Below are 18121 nucleotides of genomic sequence, written 5' to 3'. Positions count from 1 at the left end.
TAATATTTTGAATATGTAAATACTTTAATGTGCAAAGTGTGAGCGCAGTCATATGAATGCTGTTTTCTAAAAGTTGTTTGTTATTATTTTAGAAGTGTGGAAGATGATTATGGCTGCATATGGGGTGCTGGAGAAATCCCTGGAAAACCAGACCCAAAAATAGTGGATCTGAAGGAAAAGATGGAGCAGGAACTGATGCGCGCTCATGAGGAGTTTTATGAGAGCATTTGGAAAAAGAGGGAACAGCATTCTGCAGAAGTAAGAAATTACAAATGTGAAATTATTTATATAATATGCATATACATTTCAACATAGACAGCATTTAAGCTTAATGTATGCTTGATTATTACCCATGTTTGTAGTTTCTGATAGGAGATCATATTCTGGTTAAAATCCTAAATGATTGACAGTCTATGGGCTGGATTCACGTAGATCCGCGCATTTTTACGGCGGCGAAGCGTATCGTGTTTACGCTACGCCGCCTTAAGTCAGAGAGGCAAGTGCTGTATTCACAAAGCACTTGCCTCCTAACTTACGACCACGTAGCGTAAATGGGGCCGGCGTAAGCGCGCCTAATTCAAATGAGGATGAGGGGGGCGTGTTTTATGTAAATGATTGGTGATCCTACGTGATTGACGTTTTTTACGAACGGCGCATGCGCCGTCCCTGTACATATCCCAGTGTGCATTTCTCCAAAGTATGCCGCAAGGACGTATTGGTTTAGACGTGAACGTAAATTACGTGCAGCCCCATTCACAGACGACTTACGCAAACAACGTAAAATTTTCAAATGTCGACGCGGAAAAGACGGCCATACTTAACATTGATTATGCCACCTAGGGGGCAGCTTTGTCTTTACGCGGCGTACCTCTTACGGAAACGGCGTATCTTTACTTAGACGGGCAAGCGTACATTCGTGAATTGGCGTATCTAGTCATTTACATATTCTACGCCGAAATCAACAGAAGCGCCACCTAGCGGCCAGCGGAAAAATTGCACCCTAAGATACGACGGCGCAGGCCGTCGTACCTTAGCTAGGTGTAAGTGTATCTCAGTTTGAGCATACACTTAAACTTACGACAGGCTTAGATTCCGAGTTACGTCGGCGTATCTACTGATACGCCGGCGTAACTCTTTGTGAATCCAGCCCTATCACTCCTTTCTGTTCCTGTCCTCTGGTCTCTGGTTTCCCTTATGCATTCCCTGATACTGCCCTTACTCTCCCTACCTCCATATCATGTTCCCCCCTTTTAAGTTTATTTCTTTCTCATACATATTATATTGTTTATTCTCTCCCACCCAGGGGCGGACTGACATCTCATGGGGCCCCCGGGCAATAGGAGATTATGGGGCCCCCGGGCAATAGGAGATTAAAAAATTGGAAACAAGGAACGACTTAATAGTCAGACCAGCCGATAAAGGGGGTGGGAGGTGGTTTTGTCTAAAGATTTTTACACCAAACAGATAACCATGATGTTGTCTGATGGTGAAACTTACAAAAAATTGGAGACTGACCCCACACCCCGATACAATAAGGAACTTGAGGCCCTAGTCTATTATGGTTTCAAGAAACATGTACTTACTGTAAAAGAAAAAAGATATTTAATACCCAGCAGTGTCCGGATCCCCACTATCTATACACTCCCCAAAAAACACAAAGATTCCCAAAATCCCCCTGCTAGGCCCATTGTGAATGGGATAGGGTCAGTGTCCTCTAGGCTAGGACAATATTTGGGACAATATTTGGACAGGTTTTTACAGAAAAGTGTCCAAACTACTAAAGCCTATCTGAGGGACACTAAAGACCTGCTACAATCTTTACAAGATGTGAAACTAACAGGGAAGAATGAAGTCTTTTTGGTGACATCGCTATATACTGTCATACAGCATGACAATGCGCTTTTAGCCCTTAATTGGACTCTGAGGCCCCGTACACACGAGAGGATCGATCCGCTGGAATTGATCCGCGGACCGGCTCCAGCGGATAGATCCCCTGGTGTGTACGATCCAGCGGATCTGTTTCCGCGGATTTTTGTCCCCGGGGATGGATTTCCAGCGGATCAAAATTTCTTGACATGCTAAGAAATCGATCCGCTGGAATCCAGTCCAACGGATTGATCCGCTGGTCTGTACAGACTCACCGGATCAATCTGTCGAATCCATCCCCGCATGCGTCGTAATGATTCGACGCATGCGTGGAATTCCTTATATGACAGCGTCGCGCACGTCGCCGCGTCATCATCGCGGTGACGGCGCGACACGTCACCGCGGACGGAATTCCACTGGGATTTTGATCTCATGGTTAGTACAACCATGAGATCAAAATCCGCCAGAGGATTTATCCGCGGAAACGGTCCCCCGGACCAATTCCGCGGATAAATCCTCTCGTGTGTACCCGGCCTAAGCCAAAGGGATGATCTCCCACATCATCAGAAAGTGTTTTTAAGGGATGTTTTAGATTTTTTTTTATCGCACAACTATTTTTGGTTCGACAGTTGCTTTTACACGCAAATTAAAGGCGTTGCGATGGGTGCGAAATTCGCACCCAGCATCGCCAATTTATTTATGGGAGAGTGGGAGGATAAATATATTTTTTTCAAAAAGAGAACTGAACTACGTCATCCGCTGTGATTGGCAGCAGCGCCAGCCAATGGCTGCGCTGCTATCAATCCATCCAGCCTAGCCAATCAACGGCCAGGCTGGGAAACAAAGAGGATTACGTGGACGCGCGCGGGACTTTCAAGGGGTCAGGTAAGTAAAACAGGGGTTCGGGGGGGGGGCGGTACCGTCGGATGTTTTTTCACCTTAATGCATAGGATGCATTAAGGTGAAAAAACATTTACCTTTACAACCCCTTCAACTTTGTATTGCCACTCCCAGCGGTTCGCATATGGCAGTGTAAACTGCCTGCGAGTCGGGTGTGATGCGGGAAGGCGCAGGGTTCTTGCTTTGCAATCAATGTGAACCGAGCCAAAAACATAGAGGCCCAGATTCTCAAAGACTTACGACGGCGTATCTCCAGATACGCCATCGTAAGTCTGAATGGCCGCCGTCGTATCTATGCGCCTGATTAATAGAATCAGTTACGCATAGATTTGGCCAAGATACGAGCGGCGTAAGTCTCCTATGCCGTCGTATCTTGGGGTGCATATTTACGCTGGCCGCTAGGTGGCGTTTCCGTTGATTTCCGCGTTGAATATGTAAATGAGCAAGATACGCCGATTCACGAATGTACGTACGCCCGTCGCAATTAGTTACGCCGTTTACGTAAGACATACACCAGCGTAAAGATAAAGCAGGTCTCTAGGTGGCGCAGCCCATGCAAGGTATGGACGTCGGAACAAGCGTATCTTTTTACGTCGTTTACGTAAGTCGTACGTGAATGGGGCTGTGCGTAGGTTAAGTTCACGTCACAGGCATTGAGCCAGCATATCTTTGGGCGTAAATACGACGTGATACTGAGCATGTGCGCGCATGTGCCGTTCGTTCGGCCATGCATCTACATGGGGTCACGCTTAATTTAAATACAACACGCCTACGACCTGCCTACTTTGAATTACGTGCGCTTACACCGGCCGATTTACGCTATGCCGCCGTAACTTAGGACGCAAGTGCTTTGTGAATACAGCACTCGCCTCTCTAAATAGCGGCGGTGTAGCGTAAATACGATACGCTACACCCGCACAACGTAAAGCCGCCCTACGTGAATCTAGGCCACAGTATTTCAAGAATAAGAATTTTTTATTAGTTCCTATTCTCCTCTTACAAATTCAGCTGCATATGACAATATAATGATATACATTTGTTTCTTTAACTATTTTAACAGCAATTCAGCAAATTGTTAGAGCTTGCACAGGAAAGACAAGCAACAGAACTGAAAGTCATAAAGGAATCTACAGACAGGTAATGTTCCAATCCTGTTTTCATGGAGATTTACAGTGACATTCTGAGCATGTTGGCAAAAGATCATCTATAATGTCAAATTAAGGATAAGATATTTCCTTATATTATGGCCAATGTTTATGTGGGAAAAGCATGCCATAAAATATACCCAGGTTATTTGTTTTGCACTTTAAAATGTTAAAGTTTGATGGTGGAATGCCCATAATGATCAAATAAAACGAAATTAGACATATAAACCTAACGTGCTAAAGCAGTGTGTATCATAAATATTAGTATATATATATATATGTGTGTGTTTTTTTTATATAAAATCCTGTTTTGTCCTTTTTTTTGTATCTCAGGGATGCTGATCTCCTCTAGCTTCTTTTAGCCACTTCCTATCCACACGCACACACTCACATTTGCACCAGCTACACATGATTGTGTGTCTCTAATGCCGCATACACACGGTCGGACATTCCAACAACAAAACCGTGGATTTTTTTTTCCAACGGATTGTTCGCTCAAACTTGTCTTGCATACACACGGTCACACAAATGTCGGAAATTCCAAACGTCAAGAATGCGTCACGAACAGCACTATGACGAGCCGAGAAAAATGAAGTTCAATGATTCCGAGCATGCGTAGGATTTTTGTGCGTTGGAATTGCATACAGACGATCGGAATCTCCGACAAGAACTTGGTAATCTCAGGCCTCGTACACACGAGGGGACATGTCCGATGAAAACGGACCGCAGACCGTTTTCACCGGACATGTCCGCTCGGAGATTTCTGTCTGATGGTTGTACACACCTCAAACCGAAATCCGCGCGGACAGGATACGCGGTGACGTGGCCGTGCCGTCGCCACAACGATGACGCGGCTACGTGCGTGACCCTGGAAGGTCAATGCTTCCACGCATGCGTCGAATCACTTCGACGCATGCGAGGGCTTTTGGCCGGGCGGACATGTCCGGTGAGTCGTACAGACGACCGAACATGTCCGATGGACAGGCTTCCAATGGACATGTTTCTTAGCTTGCTAAGAAACATTTGTCCGCTGGAAACTGTCCGATCCGCCGGAAAATTGTCCGGTCGGCCGTACACACGACCGAACATGTCCGAGGAAACTGGTCCGCTGGTCCAGATTCAGCAGACATGTTCGATCGTGTGTATGAGGCCTTAGTTCGGTCGTGTTGTTCGGTCGTGACCGGACAATTTCTGTTTGATGGTGTGTACAACCATCAGACAGAAATCTCCAAGTGGACATGTCCGATGAAAACAGTCCGCGGACCGTTTTCATCGGACATGTCCCCTCGTGTGTACGAGGCCTTAAGGATTAGTTCTGGCCAGAAAATAAAATAAAGAATGGATGCATTCCTATATACACAAAATATAACTGGATATCAACATGTATTGATAACAACACCAGGGAATATTGATCCAGACAATATCCATTTGCCTTCAGGAGATCAGGGAGGAATTTAGTCTTCACCAGCTGGAGCAAATTGAACCATGCTTTATAGTTTTTTTTACCTACCTCTGCATCAGCTGGTTTTGGGTAAGCTCAGGGGCGGACTGACCATTTGGGCACTCGGGCACTGCCCGAGGGCCCCATGCCACTAGGGGGCCCCATCAGGGTTGCCAGCCTCAGTAAAACCAAGGACAGTATGTAAAAATCTTTTTTTTTTTTTTACATCTGTCCCTGAAATATCCCTTACCGACATTCTTTTGGTCTAAAAATTATTTTGGTCTGCCCCGCCTCTCCAGTACCTTTTCAGTATGTATATGTATATTCTGTGTGTATGTATACTGTGTGTGTATACTGTGGCCCCATAATCTATTGCCTGGGGGCCCCATAATCTCCTTTTCCCTGGGGGCCCCATGATCTCCTATTGCCCGGGGGCCCCATATTCTCCTATTACCCGGGGGCCCAATGAGTTGTCAGTCCGTCATTGGGTAAGCTCCTTGCTGAATGAAACTAATTGGGGTGAATAAATTGATATGATGCATTTAATACAGTGAGAGGTTAAATTGCTTCTTTTGGAGTTGCTTTAGAGTCGATGGGGGGGTGGGGCGTGGTCAGAGCCTTAAACTGACCTCTGGTTCATTCCTGCTGTAGGGGTATAGGGTTCTGTTTAACTACTTCCCCTTTAGAGCTACTTGTTAATTTTTAAAGTTAAAATCTGCATTTTGGCTATAAAATTACTTAAAACCCCCAGAACAATATATATTTTCTGAAAGCAGAAGCCCTGTAGAATAAAAAATATAGCAGTTGCAATTTTACGCGATATCTGGGCAACTGTTTATCAAATCTGTATTTTCAAGAAAAAATATACTAACATAAATTGTTATTGTACAGAAACGCAATTTGATCCCCAAATTTTAGAACACAATAAAAGACGATGTAGTGTAGAGTAAATAGGTACCAAATGTGTTAAGCCTTAAAACTGCATGTGTCTGCAAAATGGCAAAAAATTTTGTACCCCAAATTATCAACAGGTAAAACTTTAATGCCGTTACAGCTCATCAGATTACAATAAACAACTTTATATTTCTTTCTATAAGTTCATTCACATAATTATATTATATTATTTCAAACAACTTAATTTCTCAATTACTTGTCATCAAATAGCTGCCATGAAGCTATGATTATGACACTTCATGTTACATAATCTTATGCTACAATGTGCTAGGTTATCTATTTTCATTTACATTTATAAGAGTTACTTTCCTGAATGATTACGCCTTTTTCTGCTATACTATTGTACATGTTCTGTTGATGGAATATCTATTTCTATTATATTATTGTATATGCTCTGTTAACCACTTCCCGACCGCCGCATGTATATGTACGTCCACAGAATGGCACGTACAGGCAGATGGGCGTACAGGTACGTCCTTGCCTTCTAGCGGGTGGGGGGTCCGATCGGGACCCCCCCGCGCTACATGCGGCGGTCGTGTTCCCGCGGGGAGCGATCCGGGACGACGGCGCGGCTATTCGTTTATAGTCGCTCCGTCGCGATTGCTCCCCGGAGCTGAAGAACGGGGAGAGCCGTATGTAAACATGGCTTCCCCGTGCTTCACTATGGCGCTGCATCGATCGAGTGATCCCTTATATAGGGAGACTCGATCGATGACGTCAGTCCTACAGCCACACCCCCCTACAGTTGTAAACACACACTAAGTGAACACTAACTCCTACAGTGCCCCCTGTGGTTAACTCCCAAACTGCAACTGTCATTTTCACAATAAAGAATGCAATTTAAATGCATTTATTGCTGTGAAAATGACAATGGTCCCAAAAATGTGTCAAAATTGTCCGAAGTGTCCGCCATAATGTCGCAGTCATGAAAAAAATTGCTGATCGCCGCCATTAGTAGTAAAAAAATTTTTTTTTATAAAAATGCAATAAAACTATCCCCTATTTTGGAAACGCTATACATTTTGCGCAAACCAATCGATAAACGCTTATTGCGATTTTTTTTTATCAAAAATAGGTAGAAGAATACGTATCGGCCTAAACTGAGGAAAAATATTTTTTTTATATATGTTTTTAGGGGATATTTATTATAGCAAAAAGTAAAAAATATAGAATTTTTTTCAAAATTGTCGCTCTATTTTTGTTTATAGCGCAAAAAATAAAAACCGCAGAGGTGATCAAATATCACCAAAAGAAAGCTCTATTTGTGGGGAAAAAAGGACGCCAATTTTGTTTGGGAGCCACGTCGCACGACCGCGCAATTGTCTGTTAAAGCGACGCAGTGCCAAATCGCAAAACCTGGCCAGGTCCTTTAGCTGCCTAAAGGTCCGGGTCTTAAGTGGTTAACTGGGAAAAATACTTCTGAAAATCACATTAAAGGGAAGTCAAAACAGGACAAAGGGTAACATGCCGTAAATTCACATTAAGTTTAATTTTTAGTTAGTTGTAACCTTTTATCAAATGCACTCTTCAGCATAGAATATTATTGGGAGACACGAAAATTTTTTCGACATATCCTTTTTTAACTGCTTCAATACTGGGCACTTTTACCCCCTTCCTGCCCAGGCCAATTATCAGCTTTCATCGCTGTCGCACTTTAAAAAACAATTGCGCGGCCATGCAACACTGTACCCAATATACATTTTTAGAATTTTTTTTTACACAAATAGAGCTTTCTCTGAGTTTTTTTTTTTTTAAATAAACGAAAAAAGACAGAAAATTAAAAAAAAAAAAAATCTTTTCTTTGTTTCTGTTATAAAAGTTTACATATATATAATCTTTCTTCACAAATTTAGGCCAAAATGTATTCTACTACTTTTTTGGGTGAAAATAACCCAAAGCAGTGTATATTATTTAGGCTCCATGCACACTAGCGTTTTTTTAAGATCCTTGAAGCTGTTATTAGCATTTATTTTTCTGCTCCTAGATTCTATTATATATGTTATCCAAAGCCCCGTACACACGACCAGTTTCCTCGGCAGAATTCAGCTTCCGACCGAGTTTCTGGCTGAATTCTGCCGAGAAACCCGGCCGTGTGTACAATTTCGCCGAGGAAGCCGACGAGGAGCTCGACGAGGAAATAGAGAACATGTTCTCTATTTCCTCGTTGTTCTATGGGAGCTCTCGGCCCGCCGAGCTCCTCGGCGGCTTCAGGGCTGAACTGGCCGAGGAACTCGATGTGTTTGGCACGTCGAGTTCCTCGGCCGTGTGTACGGGGCCTAAGTGTTTAGTGCACACTACTTTAGGCTATTAGCATTTTTTGAGCTTCAACATCTAGGAGCAGAAAAAAAAATGTTTTTGTAGAGTTTCTGGAAGCCTGTTTCCAGCAGAAAAAAAACGCTAAGCACCCCTAAACGCTACTAAAACACTCCTAACAACTTTTTTAGAGCAGTTTTTTTCCATGTACTATAAAAACATGATTAACCACTTAACCCCCGGACCATATTGCTGGTCAAAGACCAGGCCATTTTTTGCGATTCGGCACTGCGTCGCTTTACCTGACAATTGCGCGGTCGTGCGACGTGGCTCCCAAACAAAATTGGCGTCTTTTTTTTCCCACAAATAGAGCTTTCTTTTGGTGGTATTTGATGACCTCTGCGGTTTTTAGTTTTTGCGCTATAAACAAAAATAGAGCGACAATTTTGAAAAAAATTAATACTTTTTGCTATAATAAATATCCCCCAAAAATATATAAAAAAACGTATTCTTCTACATATTTTTCGTAAAAAAAAAAAAACTGAAAATCAATCAATCCTGATGTACTGATGGCCTAATTTCATTTCTTGAGACCCAAAAATGCCAGGACGGTACAAACGGCTTCACTGCACGTTTTCCTACTGCGTATGCGCGAGTTGCGCGGCTATTTGTGAATGGGAACACCGTCCTGTGTTTCCCAGAAGGCAGCGCACCTCCATTTCCCAGGAGGCTTCGCGAGGAGGAGAACAGAACCTCACAGCGGAAGAGGAAGGGGCAGATTATGACGTTCTGCCTAGTAACAGCAATATGTGGTAAGTATAAAAACATTTTTTTTTTCTTTTTTTTTGCCTTTTTAACTATTTTTTTTTTGGCTGGACCTCCATTTTAAAGTATCCACTACTGACGGCTTGGTGCCAGACACCACATCATACCTTCAGAGGTCTAGCAAAGTCCATGACTCCACAGGCCAGGGCTGTTTTGGTGGCAAAAGGGGGACTACTCAATATAAGAAGGGTGGTCATAAAGTTTTGGCTGATCGTGTATGTATCTAAAAGTAAATTAAATTAAAGAGATATAGAACCTTAGGAAGGTGATATATTAGATTTCAAATAAAAAACAAAGCTTGTATTAGATCTAGAGAAACAAATGCACATTTATGTCGGAACATTTCACTTTTAGATAGAAAGCAATGCAACCCCAAATATAAAGTAATTTTTATGTCAGCAGTCCAGGCAGTGACACTGTGTTGTGAAAATTGCAGCAAATGTATTGTAAAACAGGACGGAGGGCTGGGAGAAATTTATATGTCATTGATATATCTTTTCACAGTGACACTAAAATGATGAAGAAGAAGTTGGAAATGAAACGGTTGGAGAGGCTCGATGCAATGAGTAAGAATACAATGGATAAAGCTGCTCAAGAGAGGTATTTGTGTGTCTTACCGTTTCTGAACATTTCTCAAACAAAAATGGAATGTCAGGGCAAGCAGGAACATTCCAGAACTTTACAACAATATTCTAAAGCAGCGGTCCCCAAACTACACTGCATTTACAGAACTGTTGCTCTCTAACTTGATTATCCAGGGTCTTGTCCCTAACTATGACTGGAGGAAAAATTCTCCCTTCACACTGACAATATGATTGTCTATTTAGCGGACTCACAGTCATCCCTACAGTGATTGTTAAAGCGGAGGTTACGGCAGCTGCTGACTTTTAAAAAATGAACACTTACCTGTCCAGTGCGCCCGCGATGTCAGCAGCCGAGGCTGAGCAATCGCTCGGTCCTCGGCTGCTTTCGCCGCCATCCTCGGTGAGGGAATCAGGCAGTGCGGCTTCACTGCCCGATTCCCTATTGTGGATGCGCGAGGATCGCGGTGCGCCGTCACTGGTCGGTGTTTCCCAGAAGACAGTGGGGGGGGGGGTGACATGACAGGCTGGATTCCCCGCGGGGATCAGAACCCGGAAGTGGTGCAAATACCTGTCTCAGACAGGTATCTGCATCCCCTCCCCCATGAAAGGTGCCAAAAGTGACACGGAGGGATCCAAAAAGCGGAGGTTCACTTTTTGTGTGAACCTCCGCTTTAACTACTATCCAGGAATTCTGCCACTTCTTTGGATTCTGTGTAAATTGAGAAAAATCCATAATTATTTCTCTAGTTATGTGAATTTCCCTACATATGCCAAGTTGTCCACTATAAGTTTTTAATAATTTTCGAATTCTTGAATAGTAATGTCCAACAACCCTTCCAACGTTATATTGAGAACTGCAAAAGATACTTTGCAATTACAGATGTCAGAAGGCTACCCAATATCCAGGTTTGCTGCTTTGCTTCACAACTTACCCACACCCACTGGTGGTCCTTCCCTAAAAATAAGGCAGCTACTGCTTTGGAAGCCACAATCCCTATATCCTATGAATAATTGAACAACGGCATAGTCCCTGCATAGGCAGAATCCTCTATTGCAGCATATTATGAAACTTTTGTCAATGGCGATACAATTTCGTATAACCCAGTTAGCTGCTCCAGAAGATGACGTGGTCTACTCTTCTAATGCCCCATTGTGGCACAACCCGCAGCTGCCTGAATTTTACTTTGGGATTGATAGCTTCTTTTGAGCGTGCTATTGTGTGAAATATATGTCACGTTTGTATGGTAGGGGCATTTTCAAATCCTTATGTAAAGTCGATCTGAAACTTACACTTCTTCAATGTTCGTCTCCTTGGTCCCCCACTGCTTGCACTGGTTCATTCTGTTGACCTCCACATCATTACTAATACTATATCCTGTAATTGGAGAAGGTCGACAGGAGGAATAAGTAAGAACTGTAGGGAGTTCAGCACATCTATAAGTGTCAGATTTAGTGTAGATATGAAGATTTCTCAGCATTGAAATGTAGTGGGCAGAGTAGGCAGGTTTTAATATGGACCTCAGCTGTAGTGATTTTTGTACCCTTACTTTCTGCTCATTATGACTACCTTCTGCAGTCCACACAGTTTGGTGTTCACCAGACCACATTATTGTCACACCAACCATAAATAAAGAAATTGTGACAAAACCACTATACATATTATTTAAGGATTATAAATACATTGATAACAACAAAACCTGGGGAATGCCCAGGGAAAAACCAAGCCTACTTCCCGACCAGCTCGCAGAACAACCAATTAACCTGTCTAACAGTATTCGTTAAAATTAGGGGTTTTGTCCGCACGCATTTGCAAACGCATGCGTGAGCCACAGAACCACACCAAGGCACCCTGTAATCTGTGGTTCTAACACTAAAAAATGAGTGTCCCCACAATGGAGGCACATGCATTCTAGATGGATAGATAGGGGCAGGTGGACTGAAGGGGAGCCACCCCTCCTTAAAGGTACAGGAGCACACCAAGCACCCAGCATGTAGCACAATGGCTGCAAAGGTGTTGGTGTGCTGCTGGACCAATACAAGCACCACAGGTGTAACATAAACGTGTCCACTGCCCCATCTATAGCTGGCCATAGCAGTAAGTAGCATTGGAAGGCTGAAGCAGATAACAACAAAGCCTGGGGAATGCCCAGGGAAAAACCAAGCCTACTTACCGACCAGCTCGCAGAACAACCAATTAATCTGTCTAACAGTATGCGTTAAAAACAGGGATATAAATACATTGCAATGGATTAAAATGTTAGGGGATTAAAAAAGAAATATATAATGATAAATTATATATCTATAAAAGTATAGTCTGGGCTTCTGAAATTCCTTCCTATTATTATATTGTTGGAAGACTACAGTAAAAACCAGTGAAAGAAATTCTAGAAATTACATTAAATTAAAGTTGATTTGTTGCTGTTAAGGAGAGTTTGAACATACAGAAGTAATTGCAAAATTGGTAATATATAATTTTTTTTATATCTTTACAGGTTAAAAAAGGAAATAAACAACTCACACATCCAGGAGGTGGTGCAAGTCTTGCAAATGGTGAGTTTTACTCACTAATGTACAGAATTTTTTTTTTTTTTATTACAAACCAGAGCCAATTCCAAAGTTTACAAGGCTTGCCGTATTGGACTTGCCGATGCCTGGTGAAAAGGTTTTGCCATGATTTCTGAATAGTTATAAACCAGTTTGGAACTTTACGTAAGGTATAAAATTAGGGATAAATTGGGGTGAGGAAAAATAAGAGGTTTTCCCATTACAATGAAAATTATATTGAAGGTATATAGGGGAAAGCCCAAACTTGCTGTTGCCCACTGTCACTATGCTCCTCGTACTTCTAGTGCCTCTAAACACAGGAGAAAATGATAGTAAAAATTGAGTTCAGTTTTTGATGTGTTAAAACTACAGTTTGGTTACATGACCTGCTGTACAATTCCAAAGCTGAAACACTTTAAGGGAATATGACATGAAAGAAGTTGGCCCTAAATGTGTGTGTGGGTATGTATGCATGTGAGATAGGGACCTTAGACTGTAAGCTCCTTGAGTGCGGAAACTGGTATGAATGTACAGTATGTAAAGTGCTGCTCTAATTGTCAGGGCTTTATAAATACCTGTAATAATAGTTAAGCTCATTTATAGACAATATATTTTTGTTGAGTGGTGTACTTTTTAGGAAATTGAACAATATGTTTGTCTTATGTACAGTAAGTAATGACTAATTGGTAAATCCTAGCAGTTTCTGTCAGGAACCATGAATCAGACGGAGACAAAAAATGCAGTCAAAATTACATCTTTTAATATAATGGTAAAAATGGTTCAAATAGTAAACGTAGTCAAAACATAGCCAGGGTACGGTAGCCAAAGCGGGTAGTCAGAACAAGCCAGTAATCAGGAAGCCAGATATCAGCATAGTCGGAGGCAGCAGACAGGATCAGGAACCAGAAGGGACATCAGCCAGGCAAGACTTCAATGAAAACACAGCAGAGAGTCTCCAGATATGTTTGACCAAGGCAAAGGCACGGAAGAAATGAACCAGGCAGTTTAAATTGCCAGAAGGGGCTGGCTGTGGGCTGGACTGACAAGCAGGAAATGATCACTAGGTGAGCCACTGTGGAGCGATGAGTGCTGGCAATTAACTGACAGCTGAACAACCTGAGCACTGAGAATGGAGGGTTGAGAGCTCAGCCCTGACAGTACCCCCTCCTCAATGACCCATCCCCTCGGAGGGCCACCAGGTTTGAGGGGAAAACATCTATGGAAAGCGCGGAGGAGGACATGAGCATGTATGTCCGAGGATGAAACCCAAGAGCGAGTCCTCTGGACGTACCCTTTCCAATGAAGCAGGTACTGTATGCACCCACGAAATGGGAGTTGATGATCGATTGTATATTATACTCTTCATGGTTCTCAACCTGAACCAAGCGAGGAGGTGGTACTGAGGTGGTGAAACAGTTGCACAAAGGTTTTGATAAGGAGACATGGAATACATTCGAAATACGCATGTTAGAAAGAAGGTCTAATGCGTAAGCCCCTGGGTTGATCCTACGGAGAATACAGAAAGGGCCAATAAACCATGATGCCAGTTTCAGTGAAGGAACATGGAGTCGGAGGTTATGACATGATAGCCAGAACATCTCCCCAGCTAGTAAGAAGGCGCAGGTAGGCGTCTGCGGTCAGCATGGCGTCTGTACCTCTCACTGGCAAAAGTCGCAAGGACTCTTGGACTTGCACCCAAGTGGAACAAAGATCACGGAGTTGCTACTCTATTATAGAACATGAAAGACGCATAGCGGAGGAGAGCAAAAAAATCCCAAGAAATTCTTTAAGTATATAAACAGTAAAAGAGTGAGAATAGACCATATTGACCCCATAAAGAATGAGGAAGCGAATCGGGTTACAAAGGATGGTGCGATGGCGAAAGTATTGAATTTATTCTTCTCCTCAGTCTTCACAAGGGAATCAGGGGGCTACAGTAACCAAAACTGCAATGTTTATTCTCATGACACATCACGGGAAGCACCCTCATGGCTAACAGAGGATAGAATTAGAAATAGACTTGAAAAACATATCATTAATACCGTGTTTCCCCAAAAATAAGACATACTCCTAAAATAAGCTGTAGCAGGATTTCCAAGCATTTCCGAAATATAAGCCATACCCCCGAAAATAAGACGTAGTGATGGGCGTGACTATGCGTAGCGGCGCGGAGCGGTAAACAAGACGTGATAGGCGTATGTACCATAGTGTACTGGTGCGGAGCTGTAAAGAAGGCGTGCAGCCCTTCTTATCTGCTCCATTGTGACAGCTGCTACGGTATCTCTAGGTGACCGGAGAGGTGTCGGCAGCCCCATCAATAAGGTCGGCTCCCCCTGTCAGGTCCAGCTGAAAGTGAAAGTAAAAAGTCTCCTCAGTGAAGTGAGGAGAAGGACGCTCTGTCCTCAGGGGAAGGAGTAAAGCTTCTCCCCAGCACTGACCAGCAACAGTCTCTCACCCCACACAAACACCAGGGGATAGGGGGAAAAGCTTCAGCAAACAGTCTGCTACTGAGCCCAAAGAGATCACCCCAGAAGACGACTTAACTGTATTTGAATAAATGTAGATTGTTGTACCATACTTGCAGGTAATAAAAATAAGACATCCCCTGAAAATAAACCATATTGGGCCAGATTCATGTAGATCAGCGGATCTTTAGATCCGCTAGATCTACGTGTTTTACGATCCGCCGGTGCAATTTAGCGAGGCTAGTGCGTGATTTATCAAGCACTTACCTCGCAAATTGCACCGTCGGATCCTAACTCCCCCCGGCGGAATGCAAATTCCGCGGCTAGGGGGAGTGTACAATTTAAATCAGGCGCGTTCCCGCGCTGATTTAACTGCGCATGCTCCGCCGGCGAAAAAGGCCAGTGCGCATGCTCCAAATGACATCGCTAGGACGTCATTGTTTTCGGCGGCTAGGTTACTTACGGCCATCCGTATTCCCGACGGACTTACGCAAACGACGTAACAAATTTAAAACTCGTCGCGGGAACGTCGGCCATACTTAACATTAGCTACCCCTCATATAGCAGGGGTAGCTATCCGCCGGAAAAAGCCGAACACAAACGACGTTGAAAAAGAGCGACGGCGGGCGTACGAACATGAATCGGCGGTTCTCCTCATTTGCATATGCAACGTGTAAAAAAAAGGGGGGGGGTAGGAGGACAGTGGAAACAGGACACAGCCCGTCTTCTGTGCAAGCTGGCTTTCCCTGCTCTCACTGTGTCACTTTGACAGGCTGCAAGAGGCTGTGGAGCACCGGAGCTAGAGAGGTATAGCTACTCTCCATCTCCATCTGTACAAGTCAGCCATGGTGCCTGGGGGAGAAGACGCTCCTCTCGCAGCTGCCCTCTGCTCCGCTAGGTCCTGTATATCCTCATCCCCATCCCGGCTCATCCTCTGGCTTTTCACCCCGCAATAGAGCTTCAATCTGCTCGGTGAGGCAGGGTGTGTGATAGCAGCAAGCGGTGCAGGGTCACTGTGTTTTCAAGGATTTTACCGCCCCTCCCATCCTGGCGCCCTAGGCCCTGGTAACGCCGGCCCTGCATCTAAAATAAAATAACCACGATGTTCCCTTATTTGTCCCATTTGTAACTGACTTCTATCATCTGCATACGTGGACTAATATACCTTAAAGTGGTTCTAAAAACAGAAGTTTTCTATGCATTAAGGTAAAAAACCTACCGAGTGCAGCTCCCCCAGCTCCCCTTATACTTACTCCATCTGAATACAGCAATGTGCATGAGAGCATCAGCTTTCTCGGGTCTCTCTCTCCGCATTGGCTCACACAGCAGTGGGAGCCATTGGCTCCTGCTGCTATCAATGACAGCCAGTGAGGGGCGAGCAGGGGGCAGGGAAAGCCACACTTAATGGACAATGTCCATTCACAGGAGCATGGCTTGGGAGCCAGCCTGCTGAGTACCCCTATAGAAAGAGGCTTGCTATCGGAGTATTCAGCAGAAGGGGAGACTTTGGCTGCGGGTGCAGTTGTAGCTGCGCTGTGTGTGAAGAGGAGACCTGACTAGTCCTTAGGGTGTAGTAGTGATCAGGTGAAGTGCAGTGGAAACTTTTACTGGCAGATGCATTGCTGAGGCAAAAGGACAAAAAAAATGTCATTACCTTAGGAGAGTGATAGGCACAAAAGTAGCATCACTACCTCAGGATAGGGGTTAATAGAAAATCCCTCTCTAGGATAAAAAGGGGACGCTGTCATGTGACGTGGTCACGTGCCCAAGACCGTGGAAGTTAGGGGAGGCCCTGGAACACAGTAGGTGAGTAACTGTGACACTTATATAACTGTATTCGGGGGGGGGGGGGGGGATTAAAGCCAATCAAGATAAGCCTCTAACAACTCTCTTTGTTATTTTCTGTTGTTTAGGTATCAGATAAATGGAACAACCAGCAACAAAAATTAGAGGAAAAACAGAATGAGGGTCTTCAGAAAATCAGAGAAAAAGGAGAGCAGGTAATTAAAATTTAATATAGCAGAAACATCAACTATATCATATACACATCTGCAGATTACTGAACACGTGGCTTTAATATCCAGTAATGTACTGGTATAGCAAGGTGTCTTTGCTACTTAACCACTTAAGCCCCAGACCATTATGCAGGTAAAGGACCTGGCCCCTTTTTGCGATTCGGCACTGCGTCGCTTTAACTGACAATTGCGCGGTCGTGCCACGTGGCTCCCAAACAAAATTGACGTATTTTTTTCACCCACAAATAGAGATTTCTTTTGGTGGTATTTCATCACCTCTGCGGTTTTTATTTTTTGCGCTATAAACAAAAATAGAGTGGCAATTGCTATAATAAATATCCCCAAAAAATATATAAAAAAATTATACGATACGTATTCTTCTACATATTTTTGGTAACAAAATCGCAATGAGCATTTTTTGATTGGTTTGCGCAAAAGTTATAGCGTTTACAAAATAAGGGATAGTTTTATGTAATTTTTATTAATAGTCTTTTATTTACTAGTAATGGCGGCGATCAGTGATTTTTTTTGTGGCTCGACATTATGGCGGACACATCGGACACTTTTGACACATTTTTGGGGCCATTGTCATTTTCACAGCAAAAATTGCTATAAAAATGCACTGATTACTGTGAAAATGACACTGGCAGTGAAAGGGGTTAACCTGTAGGGGGCGCTAAAGGGGTTAAGTGTGACCTAATTTGTGTTTCTTACTGTAGGGGGGCGTGGCTGGGCGTGTGATGTCACTGATCGTCGTTCCCTATGACAGGGAACAGACGATCAGTGACAGGCTCACTAGGAAGCACGGGGAGAGGTTTTTTTTACACTTACCTCTCCCCCTCCGGCGGAGACTCTTTACCACGTGATCAGCCGTATCTAATCACGGCTGATCACGATGTAAACAGAAAGAGCCGTTGGATGGTCTTCCTCACTGGCGTCTGAAAGGCGCGAGTAGAGGAGAGCCGAACTGCGGCAATCCTGACAGGGCGAGTTCGCGCTGATTGTTTATCAGCGCAGCCCCCCCTCGGATGCCCACACTGGACCACCAGGGAAGCCCACACTGGACCACCAGGGAAGGGGGCAACAATATAAAAACAAGAAAAAAAAGAGAATAGATGCAAATCAGTAC

The 18121-nt window shown here is 43.7% G+C and overlaps 1 protein-coding gene across 1 annotated transcript in view; it reads left to right on the top strand.

The window, feature by feature from the left end:
• Window positions 1-18121, top strand: part of PLCB2 (phospholipase C beta 2) — a 288051-nt gene that overhangs the window by 252953 nt on the left and 16977 nt on the right. The window contains exons 27-31 of the mRNA XM_040332839.1: window positions 93-258; window positions 3827-3903; window positions 9889-9984; window positions 12461-12518; window positions 16891-16977. Coding sequence (XP_040188773.1) covers window positions 93-258; window positions 3827-3903; window positions 9889-9984; window positions 12461-12518; window positions 16891-16977 — 484 coding nt within the window. The remainder of the gene's footprint in view (window positions 1-92; window positions 259-3826; window positions 3904-9888; window positions 9985-12460; window positions 12519-16890; window positions 16978-18121) is intronic.

Source organism: Rana temporaria, chromosome 13, assembly GCF_905171775.1.
Source record: "Rana temporaria chromosome 13, aRanTem1.1, whole genome shotgun sequence".
NCBI classification, from domain to species: Eukaryota; Metazoa; Chordata; class Amphibia; order Anura; family Ranidae; genus Rana; species Rana temporaria.
The sequence above is the reverse complement of the archived record's forward strand: the minus strand, read 5'-3'. Positions and strand labels throughout refer to the sequence as shown.